Below are 17838 nucleotides of genomic sequence, written 5' to 3' on the forward strand. Positions count from 1 at the left end.
AACAACATCGTACACTTTCACCTTTTACACAATGAGACAACACAGAAAAAATCCCCATATACCATCATCCAATTTTAAAAGATGCATCCATCTTGACAAACTCGGACCTTGCCCGTCTAGATAGATCCGGATCTGTCTTGACTCTCTGAGCTAAACCATTCGGTGTTGTCAAACGGTCCTTCATACGTTCAGCCATTAGCCTATCTTTGGCATCTCTCTCTCTGGAGATCTCTGGTAGATCGGTCCTCTAATACCATTCAGACAGGCTGTGACGGTTCGAAGCAAAGCCTCGATGACATTGATAAAGCTGTTAGACACCAATTGCGTTCGGAAGAACGTCCAGTGTTTCAGACGACCATGATAGGATTCCACAATCCACCTCGATTTGGTGATAGTTCTGTCAAGATTTGCTTGGACGTCAGAATGTTGACTTTGACCGGGTTTCAGGTATGACGGCATGCTAGCATTGAGGCCAGAGGCTTCGAGAACTGGTAGGACATCTCTAAAACCTCGGTCAACGACAACATTGTCATCTGGTTGTAGCCAAGTAACTAGCTTGTCCATGACGTTTTTTTGTAATTGTAGCATCATTTTCGCTGCCAATGAATGGTCCTACTGTGTCCAGAATGTAGCCATCTGGTAAGGCGATGCTCATGAATTTGAGATAGTTTCTCTTCTTCTGGCCACAGTAGGACATTCTCTGGAGCTTGTGGTTGGAGCTTTTCTGGATATAAATATAGGTGCCATCTAATATGGCAGTGGCTTTATCTCCAAAAAATGCTTCTGAAAAGACAGTATTGTGCCCGAGCAACTGTTCTCTTGTCAAGTGATCCGGACCTAGAAATTGTGGGACTATCGATGTGTCTAATGCCTGTACTATGGAGTGACACACTTGACTTGGAAATTCCAAAAAGAGAAGAACACTGACTCCAGGAAATGTCGGTTTTCAGTTTTACCCAGTACAGTAATAGAGCATCGTGTGTAGTCTTGGTATATATACCAGATGAAAGATATGGGGAACAGTGCGAGTGGATTTCGAGGAACTGATCTTTGGACCAACCTGTCCAGGCCATGCATGCCGAGTCATCAAGAGAAGAAAAGCTTATTGCAAACGCAGACTGGTTCTGTGAAAGGACGTGCGACACCTCTAGGAGGTCATTAATGATTTCGGACGATTTTGATGGTAACTGAGATTCCAAGGAACCGCTACCATCAAGGACAACCTCTGTAGACGGATCTAAGTCGTTACCAATAAGGTGAATGGAGCAGACGCGGGATGAGGTGGGACACCACAGTTTGTGTGAATAGATCAAGTGATGTCTTGCACGTTTTGGTAAGACTGATGATTTTGTTCCATTTATTGCAAAGGTAACAAGACAGAGACAGCATTTTTTGTGTGAAGATGATCCATTCAAAAGATCATGAAGGGTCAGCAACGGCAGGATATGGGACGGGGAGTCGTCTTCTTCCTCTATTTCCTGGTTCTGCTCGGGTTCAGGTTCAGGCTGATTTTTGTTCCGAAGATACTTCATGTAGCACTTCTGGCAAATAAGTGCTTGTTCCTTTGCTGACATCAATCCTTGTTGCACCAGCGTATCTAGGAGCCATTTATATTGTGGACTATTTACATTGCCTGCACTTCTGTTCTTATTGCCACTACGTTTCTTGAAGTATAGTTGACAGCCTTCTCCAACACATTTACCCTCCATCTTGAAACAATAACGATTGGTTTATGAAGCGTCGATAAAGTAACAAAATAGCAAGCCATCGATGATTGCTGTAAACAGCTAATACTTAGTAGTTTGGTACAATTATGCGAAAATGTGTGATAAATAACGAACAACTAATTACACAAAATAACAAGACAATATAATAAATCACATTCAATACCTCCAAGAAGCGCAGAATTGATTGATTACTTAGAACAAAATAAAGTATTTCATATGGATAATCTATCTATTCGATGTGGCGTGGTCGGCAGGCACAAAGAAAGTGAGACAAGTCAGGGTCCCAACCCTGACAGAGCCACAACGCTTTGGAGATGGGACAATAAAACAAGGAAAGTGAGACAAGAATAGCTAGCGTCGAGTCAATGATTCCGTAAACGTATAGACAAAGACAAGAAGATACGGATAAATGTACAAGGCCACACGATCAGAAAATTCAAAAGAGGACAACTTGAGATAGAACAGTATTCATGTATCAGGGTGTCCTCAGTGTATATCTTTATATCGATACTGTTTATTTAGTCGTTAGATATCATAAAACTGTCATGAAAATATCCGCTCTGATATTCAATATAAAATTTTGTATATAATAAGCTATATAATAGGGTTCAGACAAGGTTGTTACTCATTTCCCCTTTTCTTTCAATTTACAACCACATTCAGGCGGCGATATGAGAACGTTCCACCACATGGAATTAGCTGATTTTTGGTACACATATGAAACAAGTAAAGCTCTATCCGATTTTGTGATGGAAATTTGCATCCAAAACTATATAACGGGAGAAAATTGCAATTTTATGGCATTTTTCTTCATAATTGTGTCTCTGCAAGTGCATTTTCATCCGAGAAAATTTTTGTTTTATGAATAAACACGATGTTTTGGAAATATTTATCAAAAGAAATTTATACTATGTTGCGAATTACAATTTCGAGATAACCTTCTTTTATTTACGACCTCATGTCTTTGATGCTCAATATGACAACTTTATAAAAATACATTTTCACTGACATTATGAAATCTGGGTGTCGGAAAGGTGTAAAATTATTCTTCGGAAAAGAAAAAAACTGTAGTTGAGCTAGATAAGAAGTTATACGGGGGCAGGCTCCTATGGAGAATTAACATTACTGGAAACAGGGCCTTTATCAACCCCCCATCTTAGATTCATATTTGGAAGGAGAACATCACTGCTGTATTTTTAACTACCTATCCAGACAACCTCAGTTTTACCAACATTTACTTTAAGACCAGAAATTTTTGCATAGATATCTAATTCATCAACTGCCCCTTTCAGTGATTTTTCAGAACCATCTAATATTAAAGTAGTGTCGTCTGCGTACTGAGAGTTTAATATTGGACAGTTATTAACATTTATACCAGTAATATTCATATTATTTCTATGCCGGATTGCCAATATTTCCGCACATAATATAAAAATATAAGGAGTAATCGGGTCACCTTGACGACAACCGCGACTTATTTTTAAAAAAGATGATAAATTACCCCCCTGGTTTATAGCAGAGCTAGAATTACAATGTAAAAATCATTTCCAAATCCAAAATATCTGAGTACTTCATCTATAAATTTCCAAGAAACAGAATCAAAAGCCTTTTCAAAATCAGCCATTAATAACATTCCAGGTATTTCATTTTCCTCTGTGTATTGCATAATATCATAAACCAGGCGGGTATTTTCTCCTAAATAACGGCCTGATATGAATCCTGTCTGATCAGAATTTGTAATTTTTTTGTAAAATCAATTTGAGTCTACTTGCTATTGAACCAGAAGCAATTTTGTATACAATATTTAATAAAGAAATAGGTCTCCAATTTTTTATAAAATACTTTGATTTGTTAGCCTTGGGTATACAAGTGATTATTCCCTGACGTTGAGTAATAGAGAGCTGACCATTTAAAAAAACATAATTTAATGCCCTAACCACAAAGTTAAATCTGATTCCAAAAACATTTTAAAAATTCAGATGTGAATCCATCTGAGCCCGGACTCTTATTATTTTTCATTCTTTTAAGGGTTTCAGATGCTTCTTTATGTGTAATGATACCTTATAACCTGACAGCTTCATCACCATCTAATCTAGGAATATTAAAATCTTCTAAAAATTCATCCAAATCTATATCCTCGACTTCACTATCAACAGAGTATAACTGTTCATAAAAACTTTTCACCTCACTTAATATATCATATTGTTTAGTTAGAATTTCGCCATTCTCCAGTTGTAACTTTGGAATAATTTTTGATAAAAAATGTCTATTTTCCAAATTAAAAAAATAACTTGTAGGTTTTCACCCTCATCAAGCCATAAAGCTTTTGCACGTATTATACTCCCTTTTATTTTATGAACTCTAATCTTTTCCAAATCCTTTTTTCTCATCTAACTTTTCTAAGTCTACAATATTCTCATTTTCTAGCTCCTTTATTTCATCAAGAAGGGCTTTTTCTCTAACACAGTATTGCTTCTTTCTATACGAAGAATATGAAATTGACTTACCTCTAATTTCCATTAATAATGTTTCCAAAAATAATTGATCATTTATAACAAACTGTAAATCTGAATCGAGTATATCATCAATATTTTCAGGGTTATACACAGGAAGGCAATACTGTAATTTAACTGTTTTTATAGTATCATTAATTACATTAAGATATTCTAAGTCATGCAATAAAGAATTATTCAATTTCCATAAACCTTTGCCTTTTTTAAATTCATTAAATTTTAACATAATTTTGGGGAAAGAATGGTCTGATCTGTAACCTGGATCTATACTTGCCTCAGATACACTTTGCAATAAATTTTCAGACACCAAAAAGAAATCTAGCCTAGCTTGCTTGATGGGGTTACTCCTTCGCCATGTATATCTGGAAATATCAGCATGTTGCTCTCTGAAAACATCTACTAGATCAAAGTTATCTATTAATTCTAATACCCTGTCACGAGCTTTTGGATTATTATTTTTTTTATAATTCTTATCACAATCTAAATCAGGATTAAGCACTAAATTAAAATCCCCACAAATAATGTAGCTATCATTTTCAAACTCATCGAGAGTTTCCTCTATTTTATCATAAAAAGTAGGGTTATCAGAGTTTGGACCATATAATGTAATTAGAGTTAATTTCTTACCTTCAATTTCTAGATCTAACGCCAAGAAATTCCCTGTTAAGTCCTTTTTTTCTTTTAAAACCTTGACTTCAAAATTGTTATTGATAAGTATCACTACCCCCCTTGTTATGTTTCTTAATACCATTTAATTTTTCTTGGTCGTATTTTAAAGATATTTGCAACATTAAATGCATATCTAATATAAAATATTAAGTATAAAGAAAAAAATGTTGGGATAAAAAAAATTCACTTGGATAAAAGAAAGAGTAAAATCATAACCGATTTACCCCGTATCATTCGAAGTAAAATGTAAATGAACTGCAGCATCGACAACAGGCATACATGGATGGGTAGTGTCAAATTCATATCTAACATGTCCATTTTACTTTATTTCATATGGTATTGTTGACTACGCCATAACGATCTATTTTGGTAGTGTGGGAATCACTGGGGTCACGTGATATTTTACCTATATTTTTAGCTCAGACTATCGCTGTACGTGGCCTAGGCCAGGATAAGTGGAAAACGGCCATACCTCTTTGTGACCAGTTCAGCTTTGAGCAGATGATTACGTACCGGAACTTCAATGTGAACTCTGCTTTATGGTGTTATACTTACCGGAAATAGGAGAAGATAAGGAGAGCAGCCGTGGAGAGGATGACGGAGAGGGCGTAGCCACTGTAGTATGTACTAATGACTTTCTGTAGAGTCTGCAAGACAAATACGTTCATCAAATAGGAGACAAAACTGGCCTTTCGGTAAAATGGGGTTTTAGAAAACATCAACCTGACACAAGCACAGTGTCGAAATTATGATTTTTTTTAACCAAGGTGATAAAAACGTTCTTACGAAATTATTTGAACACTATTTGATAATTAGTTAATACTGATCATTCTTAAGAAAGAAAAGAAAAGAGAAAAAACCGTCAAGATGAATTATAAAAATTCATGAGTTAGGAATGGCAATCGAAATAGCTTTTTTTTGTGTAGAGAATCAGTGATACAATTGCAATAACATAAGCGAGTTTCTCGTGTTTCCATGTCGTTTATGCCCATGCAGGGGGATCAAGGGGGGGGGGGGGGGGGGGGGGGCGAGGGAAAATGAATTTAAAGCTTTTATGAGGGTTTGAAATTGATTTCCGAGATAGTAATTTCAAAATATGTTTAATTCTTAATTATACCGAACTACAAGTTTTCCGGTATAAACATATAATTAATGTTCATTTGTTTATATAGTTTGTCTAAATAAAATACATTTCAATTATGGTAGGAAATCCCATGTCTAGGTAATTTGGGCCTTTTTGGGATAATTTTTGGTCGGAACATATAGGTCCGACTTTGTCATGTGTCTGTGGTACATGTACGTTACCTGGGCCAGGACATGGGCTATTAGCAGACTGGTTTGGGCATGAGCTATCAGCAGACTGGTTTAACTTTTTAGTCGCTGGTTCTTCTTCCTTGGGTTTGAAGAATGTTTCGATCCTTGGCACATTTTTTTTAAACCTTCTTCATTTTGAATAGATACACTTTTCAACATTATACAACCGGAAACAGAGGGGTGACAGTATTAGACAAGTATGATGTGATAGCTATTCCGGAATGCACTAGAACTATATCTTATAATATATAGCACACAGTGGTACATTTTCTGGTATAATCAATAATTTGGTTATAATATTACATCAAAACTTTGAAGTCATAATCATTACTTTTTTTTCGGAGGCTACTTGAAACGTTGGACCATAACATAAAGGCAGGATTTTTATGTGTAAGCCCGGGCTTTTTTTCTAATGGACGCTACGCCCCTGCCATTGTATTCCGAAAAATGAAATAAAAAGACACTCTTTTGTGGGTGAATGGAGGGATATTTAAGGGTTTGAGTTATTGAAATATAGATTCCTATTATGTTTTCATTTGGACGAGAACAAATTAGGTATATCAACGGTGCAACAACTCCCTTTTTAAACGCCGGCACACTTTAACATAAGCATTATGTTATGGCGTTGTCCGTTCGGCGTTAACACTTATTTGTCCGGAGATCTGCTAAAAAAATTCACTTTGAGATCTTCTACATTTTTTACTGATCTCTTTGAAACTTGGCATACAATATAGAAATTATATGAAGTTGTGCTTTTTCAAAAAAAGAATTTCGATTTGACTATTTTGAAAAATTAGTCCCGTTCGTTATTTCGGTATTTGACATTTTGTCCGGAGATTTCCTTCTTCATTATCAACTGATTTCTTTGAAACATGGTATGTGGTACATGTATAACCATACATCCCGCTAAAAAAATGATTCGACTATTATTTTTATTACAAGCTAACCGGTAATAAGTATTTATATATTTTTAAAAAACTACTGTATATATCACCTGTGTTCATTGAAGAATAAAACAATCTGTGTAATCGGGGAAAATAAAGTATTTCTGCGATAAAACACTCGACAAAGTCTGAGTGCATAGAATCCAACAAAAAAGTGATGTACATGATTTTTTTGATTTTTTTTTTCTATTTATAGTAACATTATCCTTGACCTTTGACTTTCAAGCCTGAAGCTACATGTAGTATTCTAAGCAAATACTTTCTTTAGTAGCAGTGATCTTGACCATCGGGCCCGTATAAGTTATCCTTGAAAGCAGGCACAAGGTAGAACTTGATAATTTTAACTTCTAATAAGCATAATCAGCTCAGCTGAATTCATAATATATTGTACTTCAACTGATTTTCAATTTATAGAAATAGTACCATTGACCTGCAGACCTGAAAGAGTAATTAAGTCATTGTGCAGCAATCAAACAAGATGCCCTATAGACCTGTATCAATGACCTGCTTCTCTGGACCTCTTGCCTATTTGAGAAAAAAGTGTTTCAATATTTTAGCATGTTTGACTCCTGTGACTGTGAATGTATGTCAAGGTCATTCATTTTAACAAACTTTTCATCACTTTACCACAGCATACTACAGGCCCCATATCAGGTCACTTGGCCTCTGGGTTATTGAGTAGAAGATTTTCAAATGTTTGCATGTTTGGCCCCTGTGCCCTATAATAAGTAATGCTCCAGACCAAGTTTGAAAACATTGTGATCTGACAAATCAGCAAATTCAAGATGTCCAACACCATCAGTATGGGAAATTTTAAAGAAACTCAAACATTCAACATAAAAGGAAGTGACAGAGCATGTCTATATTTATTATAGCCATGCAAAATATTGATGTATTGCAAAACAAAAAGGAATTCTGCAAAACAATCAATTCTCAAAATTCACCTAAATATGACCATATTTTACCCAAAGGAAACTGGGAAGATATAGAAATGAGAAGAAAATATTTAACAGAAAGAAATATAAAGAATCTTTTGAGGGACTTTAACTAAAGAGATATTATGAAAAAAAATAATCAGAAATATACAAATAAGAAAGTGGGAACCTTACTATATAAAAGTTATATCTGATTGATATGAATAAGTCCCCTATCCCCACAATGGAAAGTAAAACAACCATAATTAAATCATGGAAACAGAAATGACTTTGTAAAGTTTTGAATCTTCTGTAACTTTAAGACTTCTTGAACTTAAATTTGAGAAATGAAGTCAATGACACTAAACAAAATAAACACTTCCAGATGCATATGTATCATCAGATGTACATTATGTATATTAATTATGAAGTGCAAAACAATGGGGAAAAATGAACTATAAACTGCTAGAATAGCTAGAACCCTATAAGACATATATATGAAAGAAAATAAAGGGACACAACTCTTCAAGTTAGTGGAAATCCAGCCCTGAATTTAATATGTGATGATTGTCTTTTGAGAATGTGTTCCTAAACCAAAGTCAAGAGAGCTTGTATGTGTCTAACTTCCGGTGTTTGGGCTAGAGGAAACTCTGGCTACTCATTCTCATCAAGGGTCTTTGACGTGTTAGAAGGTGAGATTGCCAGATCGAATAAGAAAATCTGATAAAAAAGTATTGCAGTGTTTTTGGATGGATCCACCAATGTTTAACAAAATTGTTTTCGTATTATTAAAGCAAACTTATATATTTTCTGTAATTATTTTCATTACAGATTTCAGAATTGAAGGAAATGCTTATGTTTGAGTTGATCCAAGAATCTATATAACACAGCATTCTAAAAAATAGGTGTATGAATCATAATTGTCACAGAAAAATGTCAACACACAATATGATGTGGAGTGCATTGGATGTTGAAAGCTTAATTCCTGCTCTGTAGTCAAGTTGTCAAGAACCATATCCTTTTACATACAATGTATATATATATATATACAAATGTACATATTTGACTTAATAGTTGTAGTGAGGATTTATAACAAAGAAAAAAAAATTCCACAGAGAATAGTGTGGAAATAAAGATGAACTAAATTAAAAAAATGTAGACAATACAATCTCGTGATTTGTGTAAAATGATCTTAATTTTACATCTTCATAATGTGTTAAATTTACAGTCTGTCAGAACTGACAGAGAAAAACATTCCATACATACATATGTTTTCTTCTGCTTTTACTGTTGTCATTCCCTGTTGTGTCCAGTATGTAACACCTCATCTTCAATAACCAAAGTTTTATTTCTAAAACCATATTTTCATGACTTAGACTTCATAGGCCAAATAGAATAAAAGCTTTGTTTCTACTAACCCATCATAACCTTAAAAAGATTTCCCCCAAATCAGTTTTTTTTCCTAAATTGCAAATATTTGTTACCTTTGTATAGTTGATTCCTGTTTAACTGTCAGTAATACAAATTTACAATGTATATGTAGATCAATTACACTTAAAATATAGATATCTCCAGGTTTTCCATCCATTGGTTATATCTGTTGCTTAAACAGTTCAATGAACTGTTACATTGTTCTATTTCAGATTTTCCTGTGTTGAATTGTTTCACTATTTCAAATTTTCCTGTGCTGAATTGTTTTTGCGAGATTTAAAAAAAAAAATCCTACCCACCATTAACTGGGTACCCTCTTTTCCATTTACCTGTTCGTAGAAACAAACAAGCTTTCCAATTAGTGTGTGTCTTTTTTAAGAGTATCTAATGAAATTGTGTATTACATATGGGTAGACCATGGGTTCAAATTCATGGCAAGTCCCTGGAAGTGTAAATAGTAATGACAGCACACAGTACTGAGGTGATTTGTGCAACATGTCAGATTTTTTGCTGAAATTATTCGGGGAAAATTTTCTGTATTTATATCAATTGGGAAAGATTAAATTGACTATATTCTTAATGTAAATGGCAACAAAGGAAAAGACTAGGTGGCCAGTGCTGAAACAATCATAAGTTTCAAAGTTTTTTATAGTAAAAAGTTACACTATTATGTGGCGGATGAGGGGAATCAAATGCAAGGCTAAATCTGCCAAGGTTGAATACAAAATAATCAACCTTTGGTTAAAAAAGACGGTTAGATACAGAGGTTCGATAATAAACTGTAATGTGTCTTTTATTTTCTTTTGCTGGGTGTCTTCAGCAATTTAGGTTCGCTTTAGTGAGTTAACCTTAACGTTGGCATCAGATCCACAGTTCCACACTACCAAAAGGAGACAAACATGAACACTGCAGACTCCCAAAAACATGTATTAATAACCAGACATTTATTTTGACTCAGTGGTAGAGTGTCCGTCTTAAGTTCTGAGGGTCCCAGGTTCGAACCCTAATCTGGCTGCTACATTTTCTCCTGGCTAGCCTGTAACAGTAATTTTCCTGAGGTCCCAACTTCAATCCGTACTTACAGTGGAGGCATTGAAATAAATTTAATTTATCTTGTAATACAAAATAACTTTCCCCAATAGAGCTATGTGTTATCAACACCAACCCCTGTGCTTAGTGCCTTAAGTAATGTCAGTCGGGGCACAGGGCCTCGTCACAATCTTTTCGTTTTGTAAACACTTGAAGCATTTTGATATATATCTCAATGTTTACCCTATCAATCATGATTAGCCTGAGACACACTTGATATGTCTCTTTAACCTATAATAACTCATAACCTGCGGCAGCTAGATTATGAGTCGTATGGTAAACACACAAGTGTTCAAAACGTGAATGTAGCTACGTGGCCCTGTGGTCGGGGTAGTTAATTACCAGACCAGTCAATTAAAAAAAAAGTAATTACACTGTACTATACAGAACTACAAATATTCCTACATAGAACAATGTCGCGGACAAGCATTTATATAGACAATGGTTGTGAAGATGAAGTATTTAAATAACTGTGTGCGCAAACTGTAAAACGAAAGTAGGTCTAGCTTAGCTGCGATAACGTAGCTCTGGACGACGGACGGACAATTTCTGACAGATGGTCGTCGTCAGAGCTACGATTCCCTCCCATTGCTCGTAATGTAGCAAAACAGTGAACCTCGAAAATGCTACAAATAGCGGATATCGTTTAACTTTGGAGTAATAGTTCGTATAATTAAACATTTCTAATACAATTTTGCAATGTATTAGCCTACCGTCTAATCTAGAAATCTTTAATTCGCATATTCTAATATCATACTGCTCGGAGTTGTCTCCGTGATCCGCCATGATACTTCTCGAAGAACTCTCGCGAGGATTCTAACCCAAATATGGAACCCGTGATCCATATATGGATGAAACTACTACGATAAATAAATACATAATCAGAGATATTTAACCACTCTTTTGTAACTCTTGTGAAGAAAGCGAACCTTACTTTGCGTAATTAAATAATTTCAGAATGAATTGACCTTCCTTACCGAGATATATTACTCCGAATCTGTTTTTCTGTTGAAATCTCGCGGGAAACCTCATTAGCATCAATTTATTTTGATTTCCTTATAAGGAAATTGACCTTTACACTTGTATCAAAGATGGCGGTATGTTTAAACTGATACATGTATCTCCGTGTGTCTTGCTCGTTTTGGATTTTACTATTTATTGTCAAACATTTGAAGTAATGTGCAGGTTTGTTGCTTGAATATTCATAATAGATACCAGAATCATCAATTTACATGTGTTTTTTTATCCGAGAATTTTTTTACCACTGCTTATGAATCACATCGGGGCTTGCTACACTATCGGCAATGGGAGGGACTTCATACCCTGCCGGAGAGCAGTGTAGGCAGGGTATGAATATTCGTTCTAGGTCTAGCTCAGCAAGCGGACACTGCTATTTCGCAATGACTGTTCGTTTTATTTGATACGATAGCTATGAATTAAATAAGTGTTACCTTTCGTTGTATTCTAGCACATTGGTGTCTCAACAAATACCGAAAAAATCCAGTCATATTCGATAATCTTCTATTTTTATTATCGTCAAGTTTCTGTCGTTTACAGGTGAACATATCTTCCGGGTCACGTTCTGAAAGCATGCGCTTCCGGTTACGTCATCAAATTCATTTCCCGCGAATATATCTGGGAATCTAATTTTCCTTTTAAAATGAAATGAAATGAAAGAAATAAAGATTAACTTAATAAAAGAAACGTTATCAGTTTTGAGTATAACATTAAATTCCCTTTGTAAATAATTATTTAAATTTGCTCACCTAAATCGTAACCAATCAAAATTAAAATGATTTGAAATTTACTTTTCGTTTCATTTGATAAAATTCATGATCACAATATCATTTAGAAGCTTTGCAGTACTAACTGTTTCAAACGCACAGATGCTTTGATTTGAACAAAGATGGCGACCTGAAGCTGTCAGGCGGTTTGGATTGAAATTAAATTGCGTATATTTCGGCAAGTAAGCATCGTACAATGTTCCCGTGTGGTCAGATCATCTAGTTTTTTTCAATACGTATTCAGAACAGTTGTTGTTTAGTCGCTACGGTTATTAACATAAAAATTCGGATTATTATATAAATACTTATTTAATTACTATTATTATTATAGTTATTGCCACATTTTTCAACTGAATTCTTTCGGGCATGGTAGGCTTTATAATCATAATATGATAACGTTACCCTGACAAGAACTTTGATTCAACTATTTTTGCGAAAGTTATTGCCCTTTGTTTATTTCAGTATTTGATTATTGTCCAGAGATCTGCTCCTACATTTTTCGACCGATTTCTTTGAAACATGTTATTTTCTGGTAAGATAGTATATAACGCTATCTATCATCTAATGGGCGTATATTATTCCGCCCGCGGTACTCTTTTTAGCTCGTCTCTTCGAAGAAGAGTGAGAGCTTATGTCGTCACGTCGGCGTCGGCGTCGGCGTAGGTTTTCCAAATGTTAAAGTTTTGGTGCAAGTGTTGAAAGGCATAGTAATTTATGGTAATATGGTCCCTGTGGGGGTCAAACTATCCCCTGCCGGAGTTAAACTAAAAGATTTTTTGGAAAAAAAAACAGATTTTTGAAAATTTTTGGACTTCGAAAATGTTTGCGTTAAGTTTTTGGTGCAAGTGTTGAAAGGTATTAATACATCACTTTATAATTGTACTAGGGTGCTGATAATTGGTAGTAGACTCCCTCTTGGGTTAAACTATCCCCTGCTGGAGTTAAACTAAAAGATTTTTTGAGAAAAAAACCAGAATTTTCAAACTTTTGGACTTAGAATATTTCTGCGTTAAGTTTTTGGTGCAAGTGTTAAGAGGTTTTAATACATCACTTTATAATTGTACTAGGGTGCTGATATTTGGCAATAGAGTCCCTATGGAGTAAGACAATCCCTTCCTGGAGTAAAACTTTTAAAAAAAAATGGATTTTTTCTTTTTAAATCTGTGTTTTTTTGTTTTTGTTTTTAAAATTGTGTTAAGTTTATATTGGGAGTGTTGAAAGGCATAGTAATACATGGTATTAGGTTCCCTGGTGGGGGTTAAACTATCCCTTGCCGGAGTTAAACTGAAATATTTTTTGGGGGAAAAAACACATTTTTTTTTTTTTTTTAATTTGTGCAAATGTTGAAAGCTATTTAACACATCACTTTATGATTGTACTAGGGTGCTGATATTTGGTAAAAGAGTCCCTTTGGAGTTACACTATCCCTTCTTGGGGTGAAACTGAAAATAAAACAATGTGAAAATGCTCACAATAGACAATTTATACCGGTCCACATTTTTCAAGGGAGACAACTCTCATTAGGATAATATTTTATCAAAAAATTGAAGAAATATGTCCAAAAGCAATTACATTGGTATTTAATATATTCATTTAATCTACAACAGCATAGCTTGTCTCCCGAATATTTGTCAATAAATAATTTATATATATATAAATTGGTATGGTTTTGAAAATTGCATGAATTCACAAAACATAATATGTTCAAGTAAACAATATAAATATTATTAATGCAATTTGCGAAACCCTTCCAATTAATATATTTTAATTATTTATTGACAAACATTTGCGAGACGAGCTATGCTGTTATCCAACAGCTCTTGTTTTTAATTACAGGTACGTTATTTACGAAATTATATACAAGTTTTACCAGGTATGTCATTGTTACCAAATTGGTTTATTCAAATTGGTTTATTTCTCTTTTCATAACATAATGCATAGAGAAAACATATTTACAATATTATATACAATCATTATTCGTGTAGTGTTCGTTTGTAGATATACAGCACTTTCATAATATACAAAACTTGTTTTAAGGAGGACAAATAATATTATTGATTATTCTTATAAATGTACACAATTTTTTAAGTGTTTTTATATTAGTAGCATTCATAAGTTCATTAAATTTAATTACATTCGGTCGTAACCAAAAATACTTGTCTATATACAAATTTCTTTCTTTTCTTACCGGAAACACGCATATATTGTCCTATTGTCACTTTACAAAGCAACTATTCATCGGTAGGCTACTTTTACTTAGTTATCTCTGTATTCTGATTAAGTCACGTTTTTGGGATTATTTCTTTGGATTAAACAAGTGTTATCAAGAAATAGTAACCGTTGCATTTAGGGTACATGCCACTATGGAGAACTATCGACAATTTATCTTTAAAACAATGCACATTATGATCAATTGATACCGACTTATTTCAATAAAAAGGAACACGAATTCCTTGACCAATTAAAAGAAAAAAAGTTTAAGGAAAATGTTACATGTACCAAATGACATAGGTTATTTAGGGATCTAGCTACCCACTAGGGAAATGCTTTGTGTGTGGGTTTTTTGGGTTTTTTTTTTTTTAGCGACCTAATGATACGTCGCTGTGTGGTTCCGCTGAGTATTACCGTTCTGGACAATAACTGCATCAATTATTCATCGTAAAGACATATGGCCCCAAATTGGATGTCGTCTACAGATGTCTTGCAGTTGTGTCTCGGTCACAGAGATGTTGTTCGAGCGTAGAATTTAACTATAAATTATTAGTCCGATGCCTCACCGATCTTAAGAGTATTGCGAGTGGTGTTTATTTAACTAACATGCGATTCAAACAATCGTTGGATTATTGAGTGTACACAAAGATTACTGAGGATCGGGTGGTAAAGTCGACAAAGATGTTTAATCATCTAATGATATAACAGCCCAGACGGCATGTCAATGATAACGACTGGTTCGCCCGTTGTCAGTATAATGTGACCGGGTGGAGTGTGCTGCTGGGTGTCTTCGGCAGTATGCTTCAGTGAGGTAGCACTATAAATCGGCAAAAGTTCCGGCCTATCACAAGGAGACTTAACACGAACATACCGCAGCCTCCCAAAACACACATACGCACTCACCACACGCATGCATGTCGCACACACGGGAGGCCGTCCTTAAATGACCTTAGCTGTTAATAGGACGTTAAACGAAATAAACCAAACCAAACCAAAGAAGGAGGAGGGAGTTACCTCTTTATTGCTGGCACACAATGTATAGTTTGTCCATGTCCGCCCAGTGTCAGGATGTGTGAGCCACGTCCCGTCTTCACGACAATCCTTGAACGCTTGGCCTGATAGATTCGAAACAGAATTTTAACAAGAACTGAAATAGTATGTAGTTCATGGAGTATATTGTATAAACATCTGTCTGAAGACACGAAACGATACCGATACATATAAGTCTGACCGAAAATGTTCTCTCAAGATAAAAACATTTAGATAGCTAGCATTAAATCATCAACGGCCCATCAACACAGTAAAGGTCATTGGTGCCAAACGATTGTGGATATAAATGGGCATCAAACAAACAAAATGTGTCCAATAGGCAAGACATATTGGTACACTCGCACATATATTTCAAAATTGAAAAAATATGATTATTTTTACTCGTGTATCTTGTGGTACATACCAACAGCCTTTTGATAGTTTAACATTATATAACATGAAAACAGGTTAGTAAGGTGAACGTAACAGATGGTCCGGAGGGTTAAGCGTCTTCAGCTTTAGGTTAGAAGTAAACGCTCAATCATATTATGTCGTTTTATCCGAATGATAAACTATATCGTGACGATGACAGATATGTGATATGTAACAGAAAAGTGATAGCCATGTCAGATAAATCAAATCTACAATTGAGAGGATGGTGACTGATATATCGTAAGGCCAATGTCAATTTCTAATGTGTCAACTACTGCAGATCCATCCATATCGTGGGGTTCACTGATAATTATCCCCTCTTGAGGACTGTGACATTTAGTGGACTGTTGAATTTTGACAATATTGACATAAGGGATTCGTTAGGGCTTCAAGTGGAACATCGTCCCTTTAATCTTTTGTATGAACTATTATTTCGCTTTAGTGACAATTTTCAAAATGCCTGCGTTTCTCTTTAGTGACAAATTATTTGAAATGGCTTCTCGCATACTTTAGTGAGACTTTGTATGAGGTGTGCATTTCGCGTTAGTTAGAATTTCTATGAGGTAAAGCAGCTTCTGTGCCCTATTATATGAAGTGAGTGTCTAGTTATTTTTTTTAAACTGCTTGTGACCGATGTTTTACATGTAGTACTGCGATACTTGTGTCGGGAGAAATATCTATCGATATAAATCGTACACATCATCATTTAGCAATAGGGCTGTCATACCTATGTCGGAGGAAATCATTATCGATATAAATCATACACAACATTATTTACCTGTAGGACTGCCATACTTATGCCGGAGGAAGTGTATATCGATATAAATCGTAATTATGAATATTTACCTGTAGGACTGCCATACTTATGCCGGAGGAAGGAAGGACAATCACGATAGACCCTGGTTCTTACAGATGTAAAGTTCCAACAATCCCAGCCATCAAATGTAGCATTACAGTACAGACCACCTGTGAGGGAGATAAAACAATGTTATACGTATACTTACTGTGTGTTTAAATGGTGTTCATTACTATAACCGTATGACATGAACTGCTAGATGGCAGTTGAGTAATTTTTCATTCATGAACCAAAGTTTTTCGGGGGCACCATTTGGGGACAATACCACAATAACCGGCCATAACGCTTCTTCTGGAGCAATACCTCGGTGACCAGACAAAAACCTTTCGGTGGCAATACCACAATTACTGGTTATAAGGTTTCTTCGGAAGCAATGACTGGGAAAAAAATTCTTCAGGAGATATACCCTCAATGACCGGGCAAAGCGCATCAATCTGTACAACGCATCTGCAATTGGCAATACCAATATAATCTGAATAACGAAAATTATACTAGGAACAAATAGGACAGGGACTGGTTAGGTCGAATGATAATGTCGCTTTAAAACGATCACTTTTTGGCTCAATTTATCCGTGCTTATTAAATTAGATATAATCACAAATGTTTTAGACCTTTTACGAACAGCTTACAAGAGAGAAACTAGATTGTCTGTACTCTAAATCTGGCTGAGAGATCTTGTCACCAGCCATTTAAATTCCAATTAAATTTTACCCTCTCGTTGATCCTTATTAGTGACGTTTACGTTCGATTTCGGCTACAGGACTTTGTTCAATTACGTTTGGTTTGATTTGGTTTATTTAACGTCCTATTAACAGCCAGGGTCATTTAAGGACGTGACAGGTTTTGGAGGTGGAGGAAAAGCCAGAGTACCCGGAGAAAAACCACCGGCCTACGGTCAGTACCTGGCAACTGCCCCACGTAGGTT

The 17838-nt window shown here is 35.2% G+C and overlaps 1 protein-coding gene across 1 annotated transcript in view; it reads right to left on the minus strand.

Moving 5' to 3' along the window:
- The window catches only part of LOC117344328 (calcitonin gene-related peptide type 1 receptor-like), a 41593-nt gene that overhangs the window by 14972 nt on the left and 8783 nt on the right, over positions 1–17838 (minus strand). Inside the window, exons 2-4 of the mRNA XM_033907055.1 lie at positions 16904–17023; positions 15611–15711; positions 5465–5556 (exon numbers count right to left, since the gene is read on the minus strand). Coding sequence (XP_033762946.1) covers positions 5465–5556; positions 15611–15711; positions 16904–17023 — 313 coding nt within the window. The remainder of the gene's footprint in view (positions 1–5464; positions 5557–15610; positions 15712–16903; positions 17024–17838) is intronic.

This window comes from Pecten maximus, chromosome 15, assembly GCF_902652985.1.
Source record: "Pecten maximus chromosome 15, xPecMax1.1, whole genome shotgun sequence".
Classification (NCBI taxonomy): Eukaryota; Metazoa; Mollusca; class Bivalvia; order Pectinida; family Pectinidae; genus Pecten; species Pecten maximus.